This window comes from Dermacentor variabilis, chromosome 1 (genome assembly GCF_050947875.1).
Source record: "Dermacentor variabilis isolate Ectoservices chromosome 1, ASM5094787v1, whole genome shotgun sequence".
NCBI classification, from domain to species: domain Eukaryota; kingdom Metazoa; phylum Arthropoda; class Arachnida; order Ixodida; family Ixodidae; genus Dermacentor; species Dermacentor variabilis.
In genome coordinates this window covers 87084536-87108488 of record NC_134568.1, presented here as the reverse complement: position 1 = coordinate 87108488, position 23953 = coordinate 87084536, and the positions used below count along the sequence as shown (strand labels likewise).

At 44.4% G+C, this 23953-nt stretch overlaps 1 protein-coding gene across 3 annotated transcripts in view; it reads left to right on the top strand.

Moving 5' to 3' along the window:
• Positions 1-21928, top strand: part of rin (ras GTPase-activating protein-binding protein 2) — a 100829-nt gene extending 78901 nt beyond the window's left edge. For all 3 annotated transcript variants that reach the window (XM_075690970.1, XM_075690978.1, XM_075690983.1), the window contains exon 8: positions 19908-21928. In XM_075690970.1, the coding sequence (XP_075547085.1) occupies positions 19908-20147 (240 nt within the window). In that variant the 3' untranslated portion in view covers positions 20148-21928. The remainder of the gene's footprint in view (positions 1-19907) is intronic.
• Positions 21929-23953: the final 2025 nt, after the last annotated feature.

Sequence of the window (23953 nt, the reverse complement as noted above, 5' to 3'; positions counted from 1 at the left end):
CATCGATGGGCTTGCATATGCAGTAGAACTCCTTTGGCTGCCCTTCAGGGAACCATGGTAAAAGGAAATAATATCCAAAGAAATGTAACATCCAATAGCAGTTGCGGAACCACTACTGATGAGACAAAACAGTACTCTCACACAAAAGTTTATTTGGAAACACTTGTCTGCTTAGATTTGGATGCACGTTAAAGAAACCCAGGTGGGTCCAAATTTCCGGAGCCCCTCCCCCACTATGGCAGGTTTTGCCACGTAAAACCCCATCATTATTTTAAAACCTCATTTCAAGTTGACAAAGCTAACAAACTACTTAAAATGACAATGCCATGTCTGTGGTACACCATCTTAGTTTGTGGACATAACAGGAAGCTAATTTTCACGACTCCTATGGAAACTAAACAGGAACATGTCAATGGGGTTCTACTGTTGTGGGGATGCGCATACCTCACACGTCCCCTGATGTTTTCTACGCATGGCTCCAGTCTCTTGTAATATGACTTTACACGCCACCGTTTGAGTGACCGTACACAAAAACGACCAGGCGTTGGTGTCTAGCATAGGGCAAACATATTTGCTCGATATCCATTCGCGGTGAGTCAGACTTCCTAAATTTATCATTTGTCGCATACCTATCAGCATGTTCTGTGGATAGCAATTTGGCTAGCAGGCATTAGTCTATGAAAGGCGCAATAAATGCCCTTGCAATTGCATGCACTACTGTCTTGTCGATCCTTTGCCCCAAGAGCACAGGTGTAACCCAACCCACACTGTATAGCCTCAGAATCCGCCTTTTTCATGGTGCGATGGCGTATGCGCCCTGCTCTAGCGGATTAGTCATGAAACGTATTATAAGGGACTCGCGCACCAGCCCGATCTCATATCTTAAAAAAAAAAAAAAAAAAAAAACACGCTCGGATGCATACTGCTGCAAAACACTCGTGCCGTGTGCCGTGTTGTAAGTACACTGGTAGCCCGATGTTGGTGCAGAGCCGAAAATGCGCATAGTGCGAGACTGCAACTCCACTTTAAAATAGAAAGTGGCCTGGGCTTCCTACGGGCCCCTGAGTGGTCCTGACTTCACCGTGAGCCACGTAGTTGCAGCCTTTCATTGATCACTAGCAAACTTTAACGAAAAACCTGTGCGTTACACCTGGGCAACACTTAAAAACATCACGTTGCTAAGTCTTCTTGCAGTGTCGGTCCTGACTTGCTGGTGGTGGCAGCGTGGGCCTGACTTTACTTACTTGTTTAAGGCGCGGTAACACTGGGTGGATATGAGACTGACAAGATGCTCACGTCAGTGAATGGCCGACTGTTCAGCACAGTATGTTGCTGAGACTATTTTGTCATACCAGGCCGACAATGACGCAGCCAACGAGCTCAAGTTGTCGTACTGCGACAGGCTTTCTTGTCGGCGCCACTGATGAAATCAGCCGTCGAACTGACGTTGTGATAGCCACAGCGTCTTTGCTTGTATATATAATTAATAGCGTTCAAAGTGAGTGAAAACGTGCCTACAAAGTTGAAATGCACAAGCTTTAACTCTCTCAAGCCTCTGACAAGATGTTTGAGCCATTGTTGATCCTGTTCAGCTAAGGTTAGACCAGGCGCTGTCGAGTTCGTGCACCTGCTGCCAGCGAATCTGAATTTAAAAACAAGCAGTTACAATGAAGGAAACTGCTCAGTTTATTCAGTTACGGTCCTATAGCGATTTGATAACTACTGTTAGCTTCGCATGGTGCGTGCACAAAAGCGGCAAGCGGCGACAGCGCTGTGCCAACATCTGTACTTCGTTCTCGAAGGCTGCCGGTCACATTTGCTAAGATGGGAGTGTCTGTACCTGTCGGGCTGACACATTTCTTAATGCTGTTGTCATGCTGACACATTCCATGCACTGTTGACCTCTGCGTTAAACACGAAACAAGAGACTACATTTGGTACAGCAGCATAAACAACCGCCTGACAAACATTCGCCTACTAAATAAATTAACAAGTGTGGTGTCACATGCGCACAAGCAAACATGAACAATGATCGCAGAAACTTTTTATCAGTAACGCTGGAGTGAGAAAGTGCGGTAGCAGGAGCAAGTGAATTGACCTTTGTGCGCCCTCACGCTTTAACGTGAACTAAGCTACGAGAACACAGCGCGGTGCTTCTAGATGCGTAGACTGTCTCCATCGCAGATCGCTTTCGAGATAGGGGCCGCGCGGCTGTGCCCTACGCAGCAGCCACCGGAGTATTAACGCCTCTCCTGTTCGTGCCAGTCCCGCACCCAAGTTTCGAAAACTCCAAACGCCCATGATGTGGCCGATTCCTGCCAGTCTCCGCACGTGTGATGACTTTCCTTTGAATTGCAGCATCTTGATGAACACTTGGAGTGTCTTCGCAGTCGGCACTGCCATGTTGATAGAGCAAACGCAGAAAACAGGGAGACGGACAGTGGACAAACCTAAGCGCGCATACTACAGCACATGGAGGAAGCTACGGCAACTAGGCTCAAAGTGTGTACAAAGCGGCCATCTTGAAATGCCGATGGCGATATGGTAACACAGATTTAGGGTCATACTCGATTCTAATGCGCACATAATATTTGGACCCATTTTTGGGGGGGAAAAGTGTCTGTTAGATTCGAGTATATACGATAGATGTTTTGCTAGGTTTTAGCACTATTTGATATCAGCGATGCACCTTTGTCTCAATCTTTGACGCTAACAATGACCTGTGGCTGTAGATGTCGATGTAAACAAGTGCACCACTTCGCTAAATCTGATGTGGAAGGCTGCGCTCGAAGACTTCGTGAATATGCGAGATGTCTAAAGAATGTGCAAGAAGAATACAGTTCAGCTTGCCATTTAGCGTTTTTCAGGTTCCCCAAGGAGCCCATCAATCATAAGGCTTGGGAGATAAATGTGGGTAGGAAGGACTGGCACTCATCTGACGCTTTTGTTTTGTTCTTGGAGCACTTTACGCCAGGCAGCAATGACAGCAATTTGCGCATGCTCGTCGAGTTTGGCATACCCATGAAAAAGCTGAGGCTATGGCCAGACACGACACAGACTGTGTTCGTGCAACGACACATCTGACAGTCAGTGCCCTAGCCAAACTTCCTCCTTGCTACTTTATTTACTGATATCGGTTGCAATAAAGCAAGTTCAAGTAAAGGTTCAGCCTAAGCGTACATCCCACAAAATCCTTGTGCCGCGGATGCATATGCGCAGGCATTTGTTTACGTATGCCGCATGCAACAACTGGAGGGGGGGGGGACTGGTGAGAATGCGCGGCAGCTTAACAAACTTGTACGAGGGACATTCCTAAAGTAAGCTTCGTCATTTTTTTTTTAAAGATAGTACAACAAGCGAAACAAACGATCACCATAAGAATTCATGCCCATTGCTGATTCAACAACAGAAGGAGCGTCAGTGGAGGAGGAATGGTGTAGAGCTTTGAAGAAGAGTAGCAGCAGCAGACCGGCGTACCAGAGGTTATTCGAGTACAAATCTCAGTGGCAGGCAGATGTGTGCTGACAACGCGGTCGCCAATGGAAGTGCGCGCTGTTATCTGTTATGAATGGGCACCTGTTCCCTGCATTGAAAGCCACGCTCTTGGGACGTCACTTACAAAACAATGCTTAAGTGGAGCAGGCTGTGCAACAATTCCTTGCATCACAGGGCACAGAGTTGTACCAGAGTGGTTTCTTCAAGCTGATTGCATGCATGCTACGACAAATGTCTCAATGTTGATGGTGACTATGTGGAAGAATATTACTAAATGTATAGTTCATGATGTCATGGCGTATTTTTTTGTTTTGTTAATAAAGTTCCGATTTGAAAATAAATGATGAAAATTACTTTCGGAACGTCCCTTGTAGTTTTGTTGAGTGCGGATCTGAGAGATGTATGCATGGAATGCATACTAGCAAACAATCTATGCACATAATAATTTGCATTGTGCGAAGTTCATTGTTCATTGTCTCATGTGAATGGCTGGCTAAACATGGCTGCATTGATGAAATAAAGTGATAAAGCTATAGTACTCGACAGTGCGAAAAGGCATCAGCAGCATTTCGTGCAGCACCAATGTCGCCATCTATGTTGACCACATATACCACTCTGTCTTCGTCTATGGCCTCCAAGATTTGGCGCGCCAGCTAGCGCGCGCAAATCTCGGAGGCCACATTTCCTCACTTGAGCTGGTGGCGATGGGCCCCAAAGTCAAAATGCGCAGTGTATACGACGCCATCACTGCTTCTGCTGTTCAAAGATTCGTCACTTGCTTCTTCAGGCGTGGTTGGTAGCATCGAGGACATGGCACACAATATCTGGAGCAAATATGGCAACAAACGACAGCTATGCTCCAACCTCAAATGGTGTAGTGGTTGATTTTGTAGCAGACAATGTCTTGGTCCCGTGCAGCACATTTCACGCAGGGAATGGCAATATGGTGGTCGGCACAGGAGGTTGGGTGTTAGAGCCGGTGAGTTCTAGTGCATATATTGGACAGAAATGTACTTTTACTGCCCAATTTTTACACGTGTATAGCCATAATAGCACAATTACTTGTAGAAAACTGCAAATTGTTGACTGTGTCCTACCCCCGTTAAGAAGTACTTTTTGGTAGCTGTCAATCTAGTCAGCGTCAATATTTCGGACTCCCTAAGGACCGCGAAAACTGTCTAAAAAATTAGGCAGTCAGAAAAAAATGAATGCATGCCTTTAACTGCTTGCAAGGGCTCAAATCGCCACAGCCACATTCGAAATAGCTTTAAAAGCCTTCCAGTACAATTATTTGGAGCCTCAATGCTCGCGCTGTAGCAGGAGACGGCGGGTGCGCACTTGTATGATCAAGGAACACATTTTATGTCCCGTGACAGTGACTCCTTTGCACTCCTGGTAAGCTTCATCATAGTACATTGCGTATGCCGGGAATCGGCATTATGCAGTGCTTTAGACTTGCCCTGTGCTTTTTGTGCTTCGCTGCCATTGGAGAGGATAAAGGCGTAGTCCGCACCATTGCTGAAAATAGCGGATCCTTTTAAGTGAAAAACACTGCACTATACAGTAGGAAGCTTAATAGCAAACGTCAAGGCAGCTAGGCCTAACAGCACGCAACTACTACAGCTGCCAGCTGATTGGCAGGCGAGAGTGCTGGTTCAAGGCTGCGAGAGAAACAAAACAGTGCCAATGGTGGCTTCAATTGCCATTTTGGACCTGCAGTCAAAGTCCAGAAAACAGGATGGCAAAGGATTTCAGCATCCGAAAATCTACGTCCTTATACATTTGCTCAATGGGGTATGTGGTGGTGGCACGAAGCCGTCTGAATAATCAGATGTGTCCGTAAGGTCAGTCATTTACTGTAATGAGGTATGAGCCTTCAATTCCTCAAGGGTGCAGATGTAGCAATTACATTGCCTTTGAATGTTTACAACACATGCCAAGCTTCAGACATAAAGCTAGTCATGGAAACTGAAGGTTGTGATCTCTTACCACGCACTACTGACTGTACTCACACCATTACAGTACTGCTGAAAGCAAAGTCCGTAACAAAGTTGATTGCCTGTCTTGCCGACTTCATTACATTGACGTTGAGCTGTATCTTCGAAGGTGATCGTCGGAGAATGCATCACGAATTTGTCAATGCGTTGGATGTGTGCGCACAGGCATTTGCTTTTGACCTAGACAGTCTGTGGCTGCGATTTTGTAGTGATATCTTTTCTTATGCTATTCCTTGTTGTGTTTTGTCGGTGTGTGGCGAGAATCATAGTTTCATACAATAATTACTAGAGGGAACTCTGGCGCTAGTCTGTACAGGAGCTGCGACTAGAGTGGTTCAGCCAGCATGGGAATTAAAAGTACATGGATCTGCTTAAATTTCCCTGACTCCCGACTTCAAATGGCTCCGCGACTTTTCAAGAATGTATTGTGTAATAAACACTTAAATAAACATTATTAAAAAGTGTCCAGCTGCAGGATTCGAACGCAGGACCTCTAGTATAGAGGCCCGATATTGAAGCTCTTACGCCATGATGCATGCATTGACAAGCAGCATAGAACACCCTTATAAATTTCTTGCTGGCAAGCCAGCATATTGGGACGCTTGGCGCCTTTCAATTTGGGCACTTTGACAGGTTGAGTCGCTGTACTTAGTAGCGATTGTGAATGTTTGCAGAGTATTCTGCACTTGGAAAAGTACAAAGCTAGAAGGACTGCTGAATCCACAATATGAAGATAAGACAAATCCATGTACTCCCGATCATTCCCATGGTGGCTGAATGATCGCAGCACCTGAGTTCCCTCTAGTAAATATTGTATGAAACTCTATGGTCAGAATGAAGCTCCACCGGAGCTTAACAAAATCAGCCGGCTGTGGCCGGCAGGGTGACAACTGATATAGAACCGAGCTGAAGGCATCTCTATTAAATTATGGCCCGAATTTCGACTGTTGTCATGCTGTCGCTTCAGAAACACTTATTAGTGTATCCACTGAATCTTCATTCCCTAGCAACATACCAAAAGTTGACCGCAATGTGATAGCTAAATGATTGACTGTTGCAAAGCAATATGCATTGTCCAGCACTTCCCTCGTCGGTTCAGACATCAAGGCTGGAGTTCGCACGACTTGAAACTGCTTTGAAGAAGTCGTCCTGAGCAGTGTCGCTACTTAACACATAAATTGACAAATGCTTGTCGTACAGAACTGAACTCTCGCAACAAATAGTGCAAATTGCAACTGCAACCTTTATGACATTGTGGCTTTGCTTGTCCTACGGTTTGGTCATGGTCGGCGACTGCTAGATCAACCTGGCTTTGCTAGTGCTGGTTTCAAGAGATGCCCGCAACATGGCCACTGACCGTGCCGGCAATGTATGAGAACAAAAATATCGCTATTTCTGCTTGACTTGGTGGCCCAATTAGCACGCAGTTGTTTGCAGAGCCCAAATTATTGCATGGCATGTTGTAAGGTGTCCATAATTTCAGTTGGCCCTATACATGACCATTGGTGGTGCTGTAGAGCATTTCAAGTAATTAAACATGTCTGAATTATAGGTGTCCAAATTATCGTTTGATGACTACATATGCAAGAACACGCAGCTGAAAAAAGTGGAGCCATTCCACTCTGTGAAGATGGATGACCAGTGAAGCTGTAGCACGTCACACAAGTGTCTATAATTTCGGTTAGTCAAGAGTACATTTATTAATTGTCTACATTTGGTAATGGTAGTAACAAGAGCTTTGTTATTACTGGCATATACACTGATTGGTTCAGGTACAACCTTAGACCGATTCTTGGCGAAAGTTATATTTATACACAACCATTGTTGAGGAGTTAAGTGACTTGGATTAGTGTAGCACTTCAAACCAAACTCTTCTGGCACAAACTGGGTGAACCATTTCTTATGTGGTTTTTAAATGTCGCTTGCTGTGGTTGTTTAGAGGCTATGTTGTTCAGCTGTTGACCCCGAGGTCGCGGGGTTGAATCCCGGCCATGGCGGCGGCATTTCGATAAGGGCAAAATGCAAAAACACTCGTGTACTTAGATTTGGGTGCATGTTAAAGGGGTTGGGACACCAAATTTTGAGGCTATAAAAAGCATGTTGTAGGCTGCTTCCGTATGCAAGGACAGCCAGAACAAGGTATTGGACGCTGCAAACATTTCAAAATAATTTTAATTCAGCTGCAAAGAGTCATTAAAAACTCCTTCTCGTAGTCGAGACCCATCGCTAGCGCAGCAGTTACTATGTCACAGAGGAGGAAAGAAAATATTGACGTCATAGCACACCAGCACAAAAACGTGACGTATGATGAGTAGCGATGAAATGCCGATTACGGAGCCTGCTGAGCCGAGCAGCCGAGCATAGCCTCCACTATGACCGAGCTACAGGCATATAGAAATCCTTTCTTAATGCAAAGAAGGGGTAAGGCGTGCAGACACGGACACAAGAGGAGAGAAGTGGACAACACGAACGCCGCACGCCGGCCCACGAATGGCAAACTGCATGCGGCGAGTTGCCCTGCGGGACGGGCCTTTACACGTTTGAGTGTAACACTAGCCGGCCGACTCCGAAAGGGACCAGGATATGCGGCGTTCGTGTTGTCTGTTTCTCTCCTCGCATAGTCGCATAGTTCGGCAGCTCGGAGCGGACTCTCCTTCGCTTGGCCTTTCCACGTTACTGGCACAGAAACTCGCCGCACGCCGTTTGTCGTTCGCGGGCCCCCGTGCGACGGCGGTTTTGCTCCCGAACGGCGAGATTTCCTTGCCGTAGAGAGGACGGGCCCGGGACCCATTTGTGCGGCAGCCGTACGGCGAAGCGGCCAATTAGCGACCGAGGAGTGGTCACTCTGGCATCGACGGCAGCTTCACCGCCTCCGGTCGTTCAGCGCCGCCGATATCGTCGCTAGGCCTCTTCCGGTTCACTTCAAAGCTAAAGCTTACGGCGCTTCGGAATGAATCACTGACTCTCACAAGCCGCAGTATTTTCTTACCGTTGTTGTCGCTCTTCTCAATAATTATAATAATCGCGACATGCACTTTGAATTGCCAGCGGTTGACCTCTGCTGGCAGAGCACGCGTATGCACGAGCAGACGACGCAGCATAGTTTTACGTCACTATTTCTTGTGGGCCACGTGACCAAGCCATGTTGCGTTTTCTCCTCTGCGACGTCATAGCATCCCCCGGAGCCCAGAAACCGAAACCGAAATCGCTCGGTATAATAATGCTATTATTAAATTATTTATCGAATATATATGGAATCCCGCTGTGTGTATTGTGCTCCCTGAAGCATGACGCAACGTTTGAATCAACAAACGCATGAACGAAAATTTTGATGTCTCCACCCCCCTTTAAAGAACTCCAGGTAGTCAAAATTTCCGGAGTCCCCCACTACGGCGTGCCTCATAATCAGATCAAGAAGAAAAGGGGGTTAACCAAGGAGCCCGATTTTTATTAGTCATATCACAAGAAGCCGACAACCAGACACCAAGGACAACACCGGAGATTACTTGTACTTACTAATAGAAATAAAGAAATTATAAATTAATGGAATTGAAAGTAGATTAAAAAACAACTTGCCGCAGGTGGGGAACGATCCCAAGTCTTCGCATTGCGCATGCGATGCTCTAACCATTTGAGCTACTGCAGCGCCGTTTCCACATCCACTTATCAGGGTATTTATGTGTTGCTACTAGAACTAGCCCTGGGAGTGTTAGCCAGCGCCACTACCCACAAACCTTGGCGACAGGTGTGGAACACCCTTTCTTGTGTCTTTGTTTGTTGGCTTTTTATGATTAATAAAAATCGGGCTCCTTGGTTAACCCCTTTTTCTTCTCGTTCATTACATAACGAGGGTCTCGAATCCGGCAACATTGATGCCTTAAGGTAGCACGTGCGGGTTTATTGACCAGTTGCCTTCGCCCAAAAAGATCATGTACTCGTGGCGCCTGCAGCAGAAAGGATGTTCCACATTCGCTGCCAAGCTTTGTCAGTGGTGGTGCTGGCTAACACTCTCAGGACTAGTTCTAGTAGCAGCACATAAATAACCCCCAAAAAAGTGAATGGGGAAACAACGCCGCGGTAGCTCAATCAGTTAGAGCATCGCACGCATAATACGAAGACGTGGGATCGTTCCCCACCTGCAGCAAGTTGTTTTTTCATCCACTTTCAAATGCATTTATTTATTTCAAGTAATAAGTACAAGTAATTTCCCCTATGTTGTCCTTGGTATCTTTGTTGGCTTCTTATGATATAATCAAATAGTGGTTTTGGCAAGTAAAACACCCCCAAATTTTTAATATTGTAAATGCTCGCGTTGAAGTGTCTAATGATGTTCACAGGGGTAGTGTCATTATGGCTAACCCATGCAAAGTGCATGGTCATGAAATTCTTCATATCACACTTGGGTGTGCCTGGAGACACAGTGGATACCACAATTCCGCCTTTCGTTTGTATGGCACAGGCATCTCCACAGTTGGTGGCATTGTCCTCTTAAGAGGCAAGGGTGTTTCATTGTACATACATTATGTCCTTTGCGTATATGGCAGCGCCTCCTGCTCATGAGTCCATGTGTTGCTCTCAAACATTTCCAGTATACCCATTGATTGGAAGTAATGCATCTTGATTTATTATTATTATTATTATTATTATTATTATTATTATTATTAGGGGCGAGTGCCTAAAGCCTGCTTCACCTCTGCCGCGGTACGGCCCGGTATTGCACTATTTCAGGGATTGGATCACGCTTGCTAACCTTTTTTATTGTTGATGCACAAACACGAAAAATACATGAACCCTAGCCATATACAGCTTTGCTGTAATATAGTTGGTGTGTCCTTCTGCTACTTTTGCCATTGAAGCACTGTTAAAAGGGTCCTGAACCATTCCTCGGGCTTGTTGAAAGAACACAGTCCATAGATAACATACACTGATGTAAGCATCTCAGCGTAGTTCTGTAGTGGTGCATGGCGCGTGGAGCTCTCAAGTGGAGCACGAAGTCATCTTTCTCTCCAATGCTCTTTTCAGCAGGAGCCTGCTTCTAACTCTTTTTCTGGACGCATGATTTTGTAATTTAGCAGAATCCCATGCACAGCTGCTATTGGCCAATAGCTGACATCAAACAAAAAGGGTGTTTGGATCAGCATACTTCTTTCTACTGTTACTGTGTATATTTATTGACACAGTCTGATAAACAGGCTGAAGTAAGCGAAAATCTACTTTCCAATTTCAATAATTACGCACTTCCGGAAGAAGCAGACTATCATCTATAAGGTGCGGACGCAGCCACCAGCTTATGAATTAAACTTTGGCCAGCCTGCTTATTGGTTTCATAGCCATCGGGTTTTGCTAATTTCAACTAATTTTGAACACTCAACTAGCCTATAACCATGCGAAACTTAAGGTCAGACCACACACACTCTTGTCAGCGCGCGCTCACTCCTGGCTGCTACTGGTTTGACGCCTTGGCAGACTCTGTTTCGTATTGAGCAATTGCTAGCGCTTCAAAATGTGCAAGTTTGATGTGGTTACTATCCATATTAAAGGGCCCCTCACCAGGTCTGGCCATTTTGAGCTGACAAGCGCAGAGCATACAATGCGCACCAACGATTGTGTTTGCAAAGAATGAAATCGCTACGCGTCGCGGAAAATTCTGAAATTTCAATCCGAATGCCGTTTTCTCTTCTCGCGTCCGCTGCACTCCAAGCTGGACGGTGACATACTCGCGCCCCTGCGCCTACATACTCGGGTCTGCAGTGTGACGTCGCTCATGGTGATTCCGCTGTCTGAGCACACTGGGGCTTGCCGAGGACCAGGTTTGGTGCGTTGTAGGCACCAAGATCAGGAAATAGTGGCATCTACGTGAACATGCAAAATCAAATTTGAACTGCCTGCCACGGTAATGTTCAGTAGGTGGAGCATTGTGGGCACGCCCCACTCCGCCGTAGCCTTCACAGTTGGAAGTCATTGAAGATGGAATGAAAGCATTATTAACACGATGTTTGATGGCCAATAACTTTTGCTGAATGCATTGAAGTACTTTTTGCGGCAAAGTGTTTCTGAAATAGTCTATAACCTAAAGTGCATTTCTGTGGTCCAGGACCCCTTTAACCTGTCAAGACAAAAGCAACGCTTTGTTGCTAATGCTTAGTCTACATGCCATCATGCAGGTGTCTGAAAACGGAATGGTAGTGTGTGAGAAGTCCATACAGTTGTCGGTTTCAGGCGACCGTTGGGCAAGTGGCATTGCTTTAAAGACGGCTAAATAATTGAGCATCTCTGAATTCTTTGTGTTTGAAAAATTAGTTGGCAACTATTCAGACTTGGAGGGGATCATATAAAAGTTCTGACCTGGTGTGGAGTGAAATGTTGTTGAGGCATTCATCTCCCATTGAATGCCCATCCCCTATGTCTGCACAAAACTCTGCTTTTCGAAAGCAGTTCAAGGCAGAAGTAGGCCTGACATGTGACATGAATACTGGCTGTTGTAATTATTTGTAGGCATTCAAATAGATTGATCTTTAAGATCAATGCAGGGGTTTTCTAGAAGTTAGCTTCTAAAGCAGGCTACATTAAATTTTTGGTGACTGCCTAGTTGAGGGGCTGCAGTGTTTTGCCGTTGTTCTGGCTGGCAGGAACTAAACTTTTATCAATTTGCTCGTGGGTGGTATGATGAGCACAGCAATTGTAAACACGAGGACAAACACTGTGCTCTGGCTTTCCCAAGTTCTGTATGCCATGCTTGGAACAACTTGCTGAAGAATTCGCACGTCATCTATGCCTTGTTATATCTGTAGTGAACGGGAAGACTTCTGCGAGACATTAGACTTCAGGATTAAGCTGCTTTTGCTGATGACAAGGTTTATGCTTCTTGGAGCCGTCCATGTTTATAATGGTCAAGGGTCTTGCTTGGTAGCATCTTCAAGAAAAAAAAAGTTTACTTGCATATTAAAGATCTCCATCAGGAAAAAGCATTAATAGATTTCTGGCTGCTCTTCATGCAGCCTATCTTTCCACGTCCTTGATGAGGTGGCACAGATAATTAACAGCCAATCTTTCATTTTTGTATCTTTTATGGCTCACAGTAATACAGACCTTTCTGCTATTTTGAAGGTTCAGTGTATCAATCCACTGAACCTAATGTTCCTCTTTAGTGTCTTTTTTTTTTTTTTTTCAAAATGCTGCAGCTGGTCCATACAGTATCTCCTCATCGAAGAGCACAGCAAAGTGCTTCAGTTAAGCCATCAATATGGGGCTGTCCATGAGAGTGTTCCTGGCATAGATATTGACAAACAAATCACATAGGTTTCCTTAAATTTCCTTAAATGCTGTCTTGCACTTGGCAAGCACCCGAATTACCATTGGTGCTTTGTTGCCTTGGTGCCTTTCTGTGTGTGCTTTGTTCTGAAGGTGCTCTGCGGAATCCAGAATGCCTGTGCAACCGGTGATTTCTTCTCGCCTTACTCTGTTCAACTTAATATTTCCATCTTCATAGTGAAATTTATTTTTGAGCTTCACTTCTGTGGCAGTAGGGTGCAAGGCACAGTGCTGCAAAATAAGCCAAGTTACCGATGCAGCTCGAAACAAGAAGTGGGGATTTCCAGAGAACTGAAAGGGTAGTTTCCTCCAGGATGGGTGCACTGAAGGCAAACACGTAGATATGCAAGCGGAGGTTACTAAAGGAGGAGGCTTATGCTCTTGCCATTGAACCCCTCACATTTTCTGCGCGCCTCTGAACTCTCCCACACTTTTTTTTGCCATGCTGTCCCTTGGAGTTTTGCATATACCGTGTCACTGTTGTACTCGGGCTCCAGTTGGTGGCGACATCATAATGTGCCATGATCACTGTATGTAGGTACTGTAAATATGTGGCCGGCCACCCATGTGCAGCTGGTTGAATAAGCAGGCATTAATTAGGCAAAACCCCTTTTGCTGGGACATGCACTGTATTGTTCAAAATATTAAATATTGTGTGAAGTGGGCATACATGATAGACGAGTGAACTTATTTTGAATGGTATTTTCAAAGGTGTTTTTCTGCTGCTTCATAGGGACAATAATTTGATACTATTGAGGTTTGATAGCACAGTTGACTCCACGATACAGGTTGTGCTAATAAAGTAAGAAGTTGGTCTTTTATATTTGAAAGTGTTGTGTGTGGATTCATTTTAACAGATGTGGGCCGTATTTCAAGACGTGCAAGGTTTCTTCAAATTCAGTGAAGGGGTTGTGAATCGTGAATTCTTAGTGCTGATCACACTGCTTCTCTTCCTTTTGTCCCTTGGATTGAAGTTTCTTGCGGATAGAAAATGTTAACACTATAGTACTGTGAAATTTGGTTTCGATATTTGGCAAGCATGACAATGCTACGCTGCATAGAAGGCCACAAATTATATAATATATCTTGTGCTCCTCTTTGGGTTTTTTCAATCCCTCCTTACATATTGTCATGCCAGCAAAGTCATCTGCAAGGTCGCAGGTTCGGTTCCGGTCGTGGTGTTAGTCACATTCCGATGGGGGCAGAATGCAAAAACACTTGTGTACCTCACATTAGGTGAACATTGAAGGGACCCTGCAACAATTTTGAGAATAGTGTACAAACTTATTGAAGCAATAGGGCAGGTCCTCCTGATCATTAGAAGGATTTAAGTGCTCTGCATAAGGCTTGTAATTTATTAGGTTATAAAGATGTGCATCGCTGCCAGTAGCAGCAGCGCCACTCCCCCCAGTTTTCATCAGCCCCTTCCCATGCTACGAAGTGTGAGTGATGTCACTTGTGCAAGCGATCTGATTGGCTACCTACACAATGTCATTATCAATGCTAGGAACATAGCACATCATTCAGCTTATTTTTAATACCATATATATGCATAGTAAGTTGCGTAACATTAAGAATCAATCCGCACATGCAATAAATGTAGGCCTTTTTTTAAAGCAATGGTTCACTTCCGCCTGAGAATGCCAATCGTCTGCTATAGCTGTGGCTACGGCAGCTCATGGACGCGGAGTGGTTCTCAGTGAAAATTGGTGCAGCGATCTCTTATTTGGCGGCAAGAACATGAATAGTACCAGTGGTGTATTACACTCTCCTTGAACTGCCAGGTGCGTAGAGTAAGTAAACTGCAGCGACTGCATGCTGTGTAGAAGGCTCAAAAGTGCTGCACACTGAGTGTCAAACCGAAACGTTTTTCTTTCTGGTTTTTGTTTCGGTTCGCTAAAATCATTTCAGTTCCGGTTCAACTACGGAGCGAAAAAATAACTTCAAACCGGTTCAAGTTCATTTACATAACTGAAAAATAATCACAGGAAAATAGCTCGAATTTATTTTGTACAAGAACTTGACGCTGCAGCTAAGCTGCCTTGAAAGATTACGCCTGTTGTTTGTTCTTCAGGCCGCGCATAGTTGCAAAAGAATTATGTGGATCCTACACCAACACTGGAATCTTATTGAGGGAGAGAGAATACATTGAGGAAATGCGGAGTCCCCCAGCATGATACTCTGCTGGGGAAAAAGGGAAGAGGAGTAAATTGGGGACATAAGTGTACTGATGATGACATGCAGTAGGATGTGATTATATACACATTTGTCTTCAAATGGCCCGTTTAGAGCCTTGAATCCAGGCTTGTGTTAACCAAATATTCAAAGTGAACCTTGATGGCTCACTTAATTGATATATCCGGTCGACAGCCCACTAGCGCTTTTTATCTGAATCGCCTGTTAATTGGCGCTAACGAAGAGATAAGTGCCTGCCGTTGAATCATGATGGGGACAGGCAACAAGTGTCCATGCTCTATTGTCTCGGGTACTTTGCACGCTTCACGGTCTGGTAAGTCCACGTGTAGGGTGTGATGCAAATTTGTTGTGTTACCACAACACCAAGTTGGTCCCCTGATGCGACACACTGAAAACAGTACTAACGGTGCTGCTACTTCTGAAATCATGAGATGTATTTACATAAGGTAGCATAGTTGAGCCACAAGTGCAGGCAATACATGGATGAAAAGTTCAGAAACCAAAAACAATGTTTTTTCCTTTCGGTGCCTCTCCAGAGGGAAAAAAACTGAACATTCTGGTTCAGTTTCGATTCGATACCCTGGCTGCATGTCACCACCAACCTACCGTCCTCAGAGTGATCGCCCACAGCTTTGAAAAGAAAGCACATTTAGTGACCAGAAGTTCGAGATTTGTCAGAGAGCCAAGTTTTGTGTGTTTGTGTAGAATGGTAGCAGAAAAATATCTTAACAAGCCAAGATGCGTAAAAAAAGCGCTGTAAAGGCAGTTGAACAAGTCCTGTATTACATGAGAAAATGTCCGTCATAGAGCCGACTTTAGTGCTACTGTCTCTGCCTTCCACTTGGAAAGTGCGTTTGATTCCACTGCATGTGTATGTGCGTATATGTGTGTGTGTATATATATATACCGTCTGAAATTCTGGAGTAAAAGGAACTTAAATAGGCCATGTCACCACATTCACAAGTTAGCGGTGGCTCTAGCCTAGCTGTGGCAATGTGTTTTTACCGCCTTCGGCTACAAAGAAATCTTGCGAGCGTAATATAGAGGGAATTTTAAACATGCATGTTATATATTTACATGTTGGGCTATTATCAAACCGAAATACCAGAAAAAGCTTCTTCGTAGTCTATACCTTGCATGTATGCTCGCAGCAATGTAGTGCAAGCCAACGAACATAGCGCGTCGTTCTGCCACATCTGCATAGGAAAGTGATACTGGAACGCTCAGTTTAAATGAACCAAAAGTAGACAACAACAGCACCACTGCACGAAAGAGGTGGGACATAGCAATAATAATAATAATAATATTTGGGGTTTTACGTGCCAAAACCACTTTCTGATTATGAGGCACGCCGTAGTGGAGGACTCCGGAAATTTTGACCACCTGGTGTTCTTTAACGTGCACCTAAATCTAAGCACACGGGTGTTTTCGCATTTCGCCCCCATCGAAATGCGGCCGCCGTGGCCGGGATTCGATCCCGCGACCTCATGCTCAGCAGCCCAACACCATAGCCACTGAGCAACCACGGCGGGTGGGACATAGCAATAGTCGCCCGGTTAGAGCGGTGTAAAAGTTAAGAGGGTTGCCGTGGTTTCGACATGTCAAACCCAAGGATTAAATTTATTTTACGATCATTTGTATGATATCACCCAGATAAAAAGCTGTTGATTGTTCAACCAATAAGGGAAGAGAGCCAGTTGTATATTCTGAAAGGGAGCAGGGCTCATCCATTGTGGGCCACTAATCCTTCTGTGCTGCTTCCATTCCATCGACGTCACTCGATGGGTGTTCAGAGGTGGGCAATGGAGGAGCCAGTCTTCCGGTTCTCTGGCGCTATCCATAGCCTTTGCTACACTGTAGAGTTGCTGAGCGAGGAGGAGAGAGTGCCTGTGGGAACTGTAGCAAAGGGAAGTGGGGAGCGAGAAACTGGTAGTCATGTATTCATTTTTCAAATTTCTGCAACTTTGCTATTACAGCAGCATTCAGAAAAACTCTTGCAGCTGTATTTTTTGTGATGGACTAGTACACAGCTTTCACTATGTAAGACATTTTTCAGCTCAGATCGGTTTAGGGGCCAGTTAATATTTAGTCAGTGCTAAGGTTGCTTTTGATAGTGACCTTTTCCAGTCTGCTCATATGCTAAAGAAAACTTTTTGGGGATAAGAGGTCAACACATGGTCCCTGGGGCAGTTGATGTTATGTCAAAAAGTTAACTTTCGAAACATGCGAGTTCATGTCAGCGAGGCATTTATTTACTTGAAAATTTTGTGATGTGTGCATTTTGTGTACTCCTTGCACAGTCTAATGTGTGACGAATGTTACAATGCCATGAAGTGTAGATGTGTGTAATTGCTAGCAGTAAGTCTGTTGAGGACCTACAATCACACTTATTATGTTTAGCCCTCTTGAGTGTACAGAGAAACTTAAAGCTGTTCAGTCATAATGGTTGCCGGCCTGCAAGTCCACATGCGCTATCTCTATTGTGGTTGTCGGTTGTGACCACTGCAATGACAGAAGTGCAGCGTGGTGGTAGCTGGTGTGCTTGCCGTCACAAAGTACAGGTACTTTGCACAAGTGGCTACTTTAACATTCTTTTTGACTGTGTTGTTTTAACAGCCCTGTTTTGTTGAGAGATTTCATGGCTTCTGCTGGAAGTCGTGGATCAGGAGCTTATACAAAGCAAGCCTAGAACTCTTCACTGTTAGCCTTACCAGCCAAATGGCACTTGGGAAGATGAGATTGCCTTGTGTATAAAGGCAAGGGTGCAGACAGTAACCTTCTGGTGGCAGCATTGTTCGTGGCTGCAAATTTTTTGCCGTCACACATGCAGATTGTGTTTATAAAAATTAATTGAGGCTTCAAATACTAGTTCGATACTAGTGACTGTTGTTCTTCGGTCGTATGAGGGTGCTGGATGGTTAGTGCCTTGTAAAGGTCTGGAAAATTGGTCAGCAACTGTTACTATAAGCATTGCGATGGTCATGCATTTCACATTCACTGTACATGAGTTCCAGCATAATCACATTGTCAACTGCACTGAATTTTTGTCACAATTATTCTTGATAATGTTGCAGTCTCATAAACACTCGGGCAAGCCTACACTCTTTTCAATTGTCATCTGGGAGGTTATTCTGTAAGGGTGTACCTAGTGGACATATCCATTTCATCTGCTACTGAAGTTCTGATTGGCTGGGCTGGTGTGTGGTGTCAGAAGGAGACGGGCACCCCCAGCCAATCAGTGCTTCAGCAACAGACAAAATGGACATGTTCACTTGGTAAACACTTACACAATATCCTCTCCCCCCCTGGTTACCTGCTGACATGCATACCACTTCCAAGCTGCCACTAGTCTGGTTTTTTGTTTAATGGCAGACTATGTTGACCTTGCTGAGTGGGATGATCTAGTGGGCTCATTTTGTCTTGTGCACTTCCAAATGTAGTTCATATACAGTCAAATTTAGATTCCTATGCAATGTCATCATAGGATTAGCCGTTTTGGCTTTTCTCAATCGCTGGTATTTCAGTTATTTTAATGGCCATTGGGTTAGCTTGCTTTCCAGCTACTTTGTACTGACAGCACTTGGCTTTTGATGATGAGGTAATTTGCGTCTGAAGTCTTGCAGATGGACAGGTGCCTGCTGTCCAGACGTCTGCTTGACCGCTGTTGATGACGTGTGCCTGAAAAAGCCTTGCTGCTCATATTACCATTTTTGCACAGGCGGCTAGTCTTTAATACAAGATCATTATTTGGAATCGTGTTAGAATAACCTATAGCCAAAATATAGCTAGTGTTGCCATTTTCTGTTTAAAAAAAAAACGGGGCACTGAAGGAAGTATGCCAAATTTATGCTCCGAAATTCTGCTTTAACAGAGAATGATATTTTGAAGGAATAAGCTATCGACTGATTTTTTCAGACACTGAAGGGAGCACAAACTTTTGAATAATTTGGCTGTTTTAAAAAATGGGGGGAGTTTCAGCAGTACAAGAAACTTTTTCTAGTTTTGCTGACCATTATTGCAGTTTAGTAATATTATCAGATGTTGTGGTGGTGGAGTCCACAGGGGTGTTTTGGACTCTCTCATCATGCAGCCTGCAATCTGCACTGCCCATGATATGATGATGCGAGGTGTGGATGTTGCATGCTACTCTATGCGATGCTGACAGTTGATTTGCATGTTCAGTTTCTTCTGCCTGCACAATGAGTTTTTAACAGTTTGGCCAGCAAGTGCACAGGTGAACACTTGGTCATTACTTGCAGTAGTTGCAGGCTGGATGCCCGCAAACCCAATTACTGCTTTTACTGTCAGCCTAGCTCGTGCGCATTCCCTCGGGACATAACTAAAAGTTCAGGTTTGGTGCATAGTGAACAAGTGTCTCTACAGTAGCCAAATTGCAGATGAAAAACCAAGAAGCTAGCTTGCCAACAAAGGTCATGGTGCACGGTGACAACTTGAATGTTATCAACTTATTTCATAGCCACCTTGTTTGTGACATCGCGTGTGAAACACTTTCAGAAAATGAAGCAAGACACCATACACAGTGTTTATAATATGCTGTGCCACATATATTAGCTTTCATATGAATGACACAATTGTTAAGTTGGTCTAGTAAATGCATGAATTTTAAAAAAGTACTGAACCATTCTTTTGTAATGGTAGATTTATAGTTTATGTATTTCTGAGCACAGAAGCTGATAGAAGCTGAGCCTATATCCCAGATGAAGTGAGCAGAAATATTATTTTCTTGCAAGGAAAGTATACCAAGCGGCGCCAATTTTAGTAGGAAACTTGGCTGTTGAACTCCAGATAAAGTTGACTGTAGACTGAAGGTCAACTAAAGGTCATCTGTAGCTGAAGTGGTATTATTGTGGTGTAAAATGAACTAATTTTCATCATACTGCTTCGCAGCCCATCTACATTAATGAGACTCGTGTGAATGTTGAAGAGAAGAAGACCAAGCAGAAGCTTGCCACAGAAGGACGAGGGGGCAGCTTTACATCAGGCAGCCCCCGCAGTGGAGGAGCGGGTGGGCTCATGCAGAGAGGAGCCCCTGGAGGGCGTGCTAATGGGGCTGGTGGGCGTGGTGCCTTCTCGAGAGGTGGCAGCCGTAACCCTCCTGGTGGTGGTGTTGGCATCAGGCACAACTAGACCTACTGCAGCTTGTGTGCTGGCCCCACCGAGCAGCAGTCCCTGTACCCGTGGCACCCTCCTGCTCTCGTTGGACTGTCCCGTGAACGACTCTGCATCTGCACTCCTCTTCACTCCACCACCCTGTCACCTTGTTACTACTCGCCCCCTCACCCCCACTAGACATCCCCCTTTTTCTGTTTGTTTTTTAATCTTTCTTTTTTCAATGTTTTGTTTTTACTCTTTTGCAACTTTCATTGTCAGCATTTGTTACGTGTTGTTCAATTCATTTTTTTTTTTTTTTTCGTGAGGTGGTCTTGTTAGCTCTACACCATGCAAAAGGCAAGTGACACTTGCTCTTACTGCAGCAAGTCTCATCTTTGTGACAGACCCTCAAGCACTTTGGCCTCTTTCCCTCTCGACTTATTGTATTTTTGTTGCTTGCCATTTCACATTATTCATCTACATTCTGCCTCCAAGACCAAAAATGTAGCCACTTCTTCGTCTGTTGATTGGCTGCTGCACTTCATAGGGTGTTTATTTCAAGGTGAAGGGTTGGGGTGGGAGTACTGGTGGAAGGGAAGAGAAGCCAGGGACAAGCCTAGCTGCTGCAGGACGGTGCTGGGAAAAGGGAGCTCGAAATGCGAATGGAAGCATTACTCCTTGCCCATGTAGACACAAAACACGCAAATCGTGATGAAACTCAAACCCTGCATCTTACTTGGCTGAGCCAAGGAAGATTTGTGAAACACAGGCTGCATGACCATGCAAATTATGCATACCAGGCTGTGCCACCGATTCACGGCCAAGGAAGGGTGAACTTTGGAAATGGAAGCTTTTTTTGCCGGTCATAATTCATTTATACAACATACTACTGTTATTTTTTGTTAGGTTTTTGTATGTATGTTTGTGGCTCATGTACGATGTCCTTTTGTAAGGAAAAGGAGAAATACCAAAAAAAGGGAAGAGCGAAAAAAAAAAACAATGGGAAAAAAGTGTTGAATGAGTAAAGAGTGGTCAGCCTACGCCTCCTCCTCTTGTTCCACATCTCTCTCCCCCTTTTTTTCCTTCCCTGTCTCTCTCCTTTAGGAACTTATTTAATTTTGTGGCCTCCTGTATATAAATGAATGGTTGAGAACCTATAGGCCCCCACTTCCTTGCTTTCATTTACAATTTTAAAGGAATTAGAGGTGGAGGAGTGGTATTCAGATTGACACTGGTTCTTAGCAGCTTTTGTGGGAAAGAACCTACAGACCCCCCCCCCCCCCCCTCTTAGTGTAGTGAGGTTCCCTCTGCATAGTCAAATGCTCCCCCTGCACAGTGAGGTCACTTTTGTTGTTCTGAACACTGAAGTTGTGACTGTGTTAATTTTTATTTCGGTGGAAGTGTCCACAATCTAGTTGTTTCTTTTTTTTTCTCCTAATTTGGCCTCATTTGGCCAATGCTGAAGGTGTGTAACTGCATGCAATCCTTCTGCAGTGATGTAAATATTGTGGGGTAAGCTTCATGGGCTGCCATATGTACACAGTCTGGTTTTGTTTGCAACTACCAGTCTTTCTTATTATTTTTTCCCCCTCAGTTGTGGTTCAGTATGTCTTGATCACTGTTTCTGCCTGACCAACCAATTCTTTGCTGCTACAGTCAGTTTGTTTCCTCCTTGCAATTCATCGTCATTTGCTGTTTTTATATAATGGTGAAATCATTAACCCATAGCCGTAACTTAAGAAAGGCCCATCTAGTGCAAAAAGATGAAGATGAATAAAAAGATGAAGCAAGGTATCGCCTTGGACCTTGTTGCTTGATGCGGTGTGTATGTGTTTTCTTCTCCATTTCCACTCAAAAACCCTTACTTATTAAGTAAGGCTTGTGAACCATAAGCCTGTGTTGCTTTCTTAATGTTTTCTGAACTCAAAACAAAATTTAGCTTGAACCCTATCCCTCATTCCATAGGTTCTAACTTGTACTTAAGGTGGGTGAATGGACAATCTATTTATGGTAGTCTGGCCTGCAAGCTGTAGGTAAATTCTCAAAGGACAAAATATTGACGAACATATAGTTCGGTTAAATTATTTGTTGCAACATACAAGGTGTGTGGCTGATAAATGTTTGACAGCACCCAGAATTCAACCACAGCTTCAGGTCGCAACCTGCTATACTGTTGTGATGGTAAGCTCATACCATGACTTGATTCATTTTCTTGGTTATCTGCATACCACATTCAAATGAACAGTGCAACCGCATTTGCTAACCACTGCAGTGCATTCCCTGGCAGCTTGCCTTCAGTCACCCTTGCAATAATGATGCAATAGAAGGGCTGCAGAGCCTCCATACCATTGTAAAATTATGTATGCTTGTAGTTTGTTCAAGTAAGTTTCGAATGTTTGCAAGAGGCTTCTTCCCCTCATTTTTTCTGGACTGATGGTAGGTTCACAAAATTGATGGTGACTGCAAGTGGTGTACGTGCCATGTGTAATGTGTGTGCTGACAATGGTATGAACTGCAGACCAGAAAGTGCTGCAGCAGAGATTCCAGAAACCCCTGGTATGCAGATGTATAAACCTTTTTTTTTTTTGGCACTTGTATTTCAGGAATCTCTGTGTAAGCTGTAAGTATTCACATGCTATGGTACCTGCATATGATAAATTTTATTAATTTGACCTTGCTAGTTAATAGCCGGCACAAAATATTCTGCTTTTAGGGTCTGTGTAGCCGGTGAACAGGCATTGTAGGCTTGCTAGGCCTCTAGCCTTCTCTGTCTGCCAAGTTTCAATGAGGAGAAGCTACAGGCTGCTTGCTGTACTAAGTTCATTGGGCATATGTTTAAAAATTGTAAGACCTCTGGTGCATCTTTCTTTTCTGCAAAGCAAGGAGCGAATGTTGATACCTAATTGGTATATGAATTCTCACAGGAGGGAAGCTGCTCCTGACCCGCCGTGGTTGCTCAGTGGCTATGGTGTTGGGCTGCTGAGCACGAGGACTGCTGAGCACGCGCACACGAGCACGAGCACTGCTGAGCACGCGGGATCGAATCCCGGCCACGGCGGCCGCATTTCGATGGGGGCGAAATGCGAAAACACCCGTGTGCTTAGATTTAGGTGCACGTTAAAGAACCCCAGGTGGTCAAAATTTCCGGAGTCCTCCACTACGGCGTGCCTCATAAAGTGATTTTGGCACGTAAAACCCCAATTATTAAGCTGCTCCTGCTCACTTGACAAGTTGAATGCTAATACCTTTTGCAGTTCTAAATAAGCACTTGCATTTGTGGTATGTGGACCTTCAAATAAAATTGCCAGTTACATGGCTTCTACACAGGGCTCTTTTTCATGATTGAGGTGATATAAAAGGCAATTACATTGTTATTTTTAGTTGCTAATCTTCATAGCTAGCTAATCACTCTTTTGGCATCTTCAGTGAAGCATACAGGACAGGGAAAAAGTATGGTAACAGACCTTCGAAACATTTGTGACAAGTTCCTAAACAGCTTGCACAAGAGCCCGACATGCACACATTGAAAGCGAAGTGCAGTCTGCAGCCTTACAGTGAGTCGGGATATAGAGTTTTGAGGGATTTGGCAGGCAAATTAAAAAAACTGAATAGAACTGCACATTGGAAGTGTCGTGCTACCTTCAGTATTGTAAAACACTGAAGGCCAGATAGCTTAGTTAACCATATAGAATGAAAGTTTCGTCCAAACTTTGTTCATTGTTTTGAGGAATTCTGGTCTGTTTTCACGACTAGAAACAGCATTTCCACTAGCCAGTGCTTTTCATGGAAAATACCATTTGCTTTATCTTTAAAAGGGCGAAATAGACAAAAGCTATTCGCTT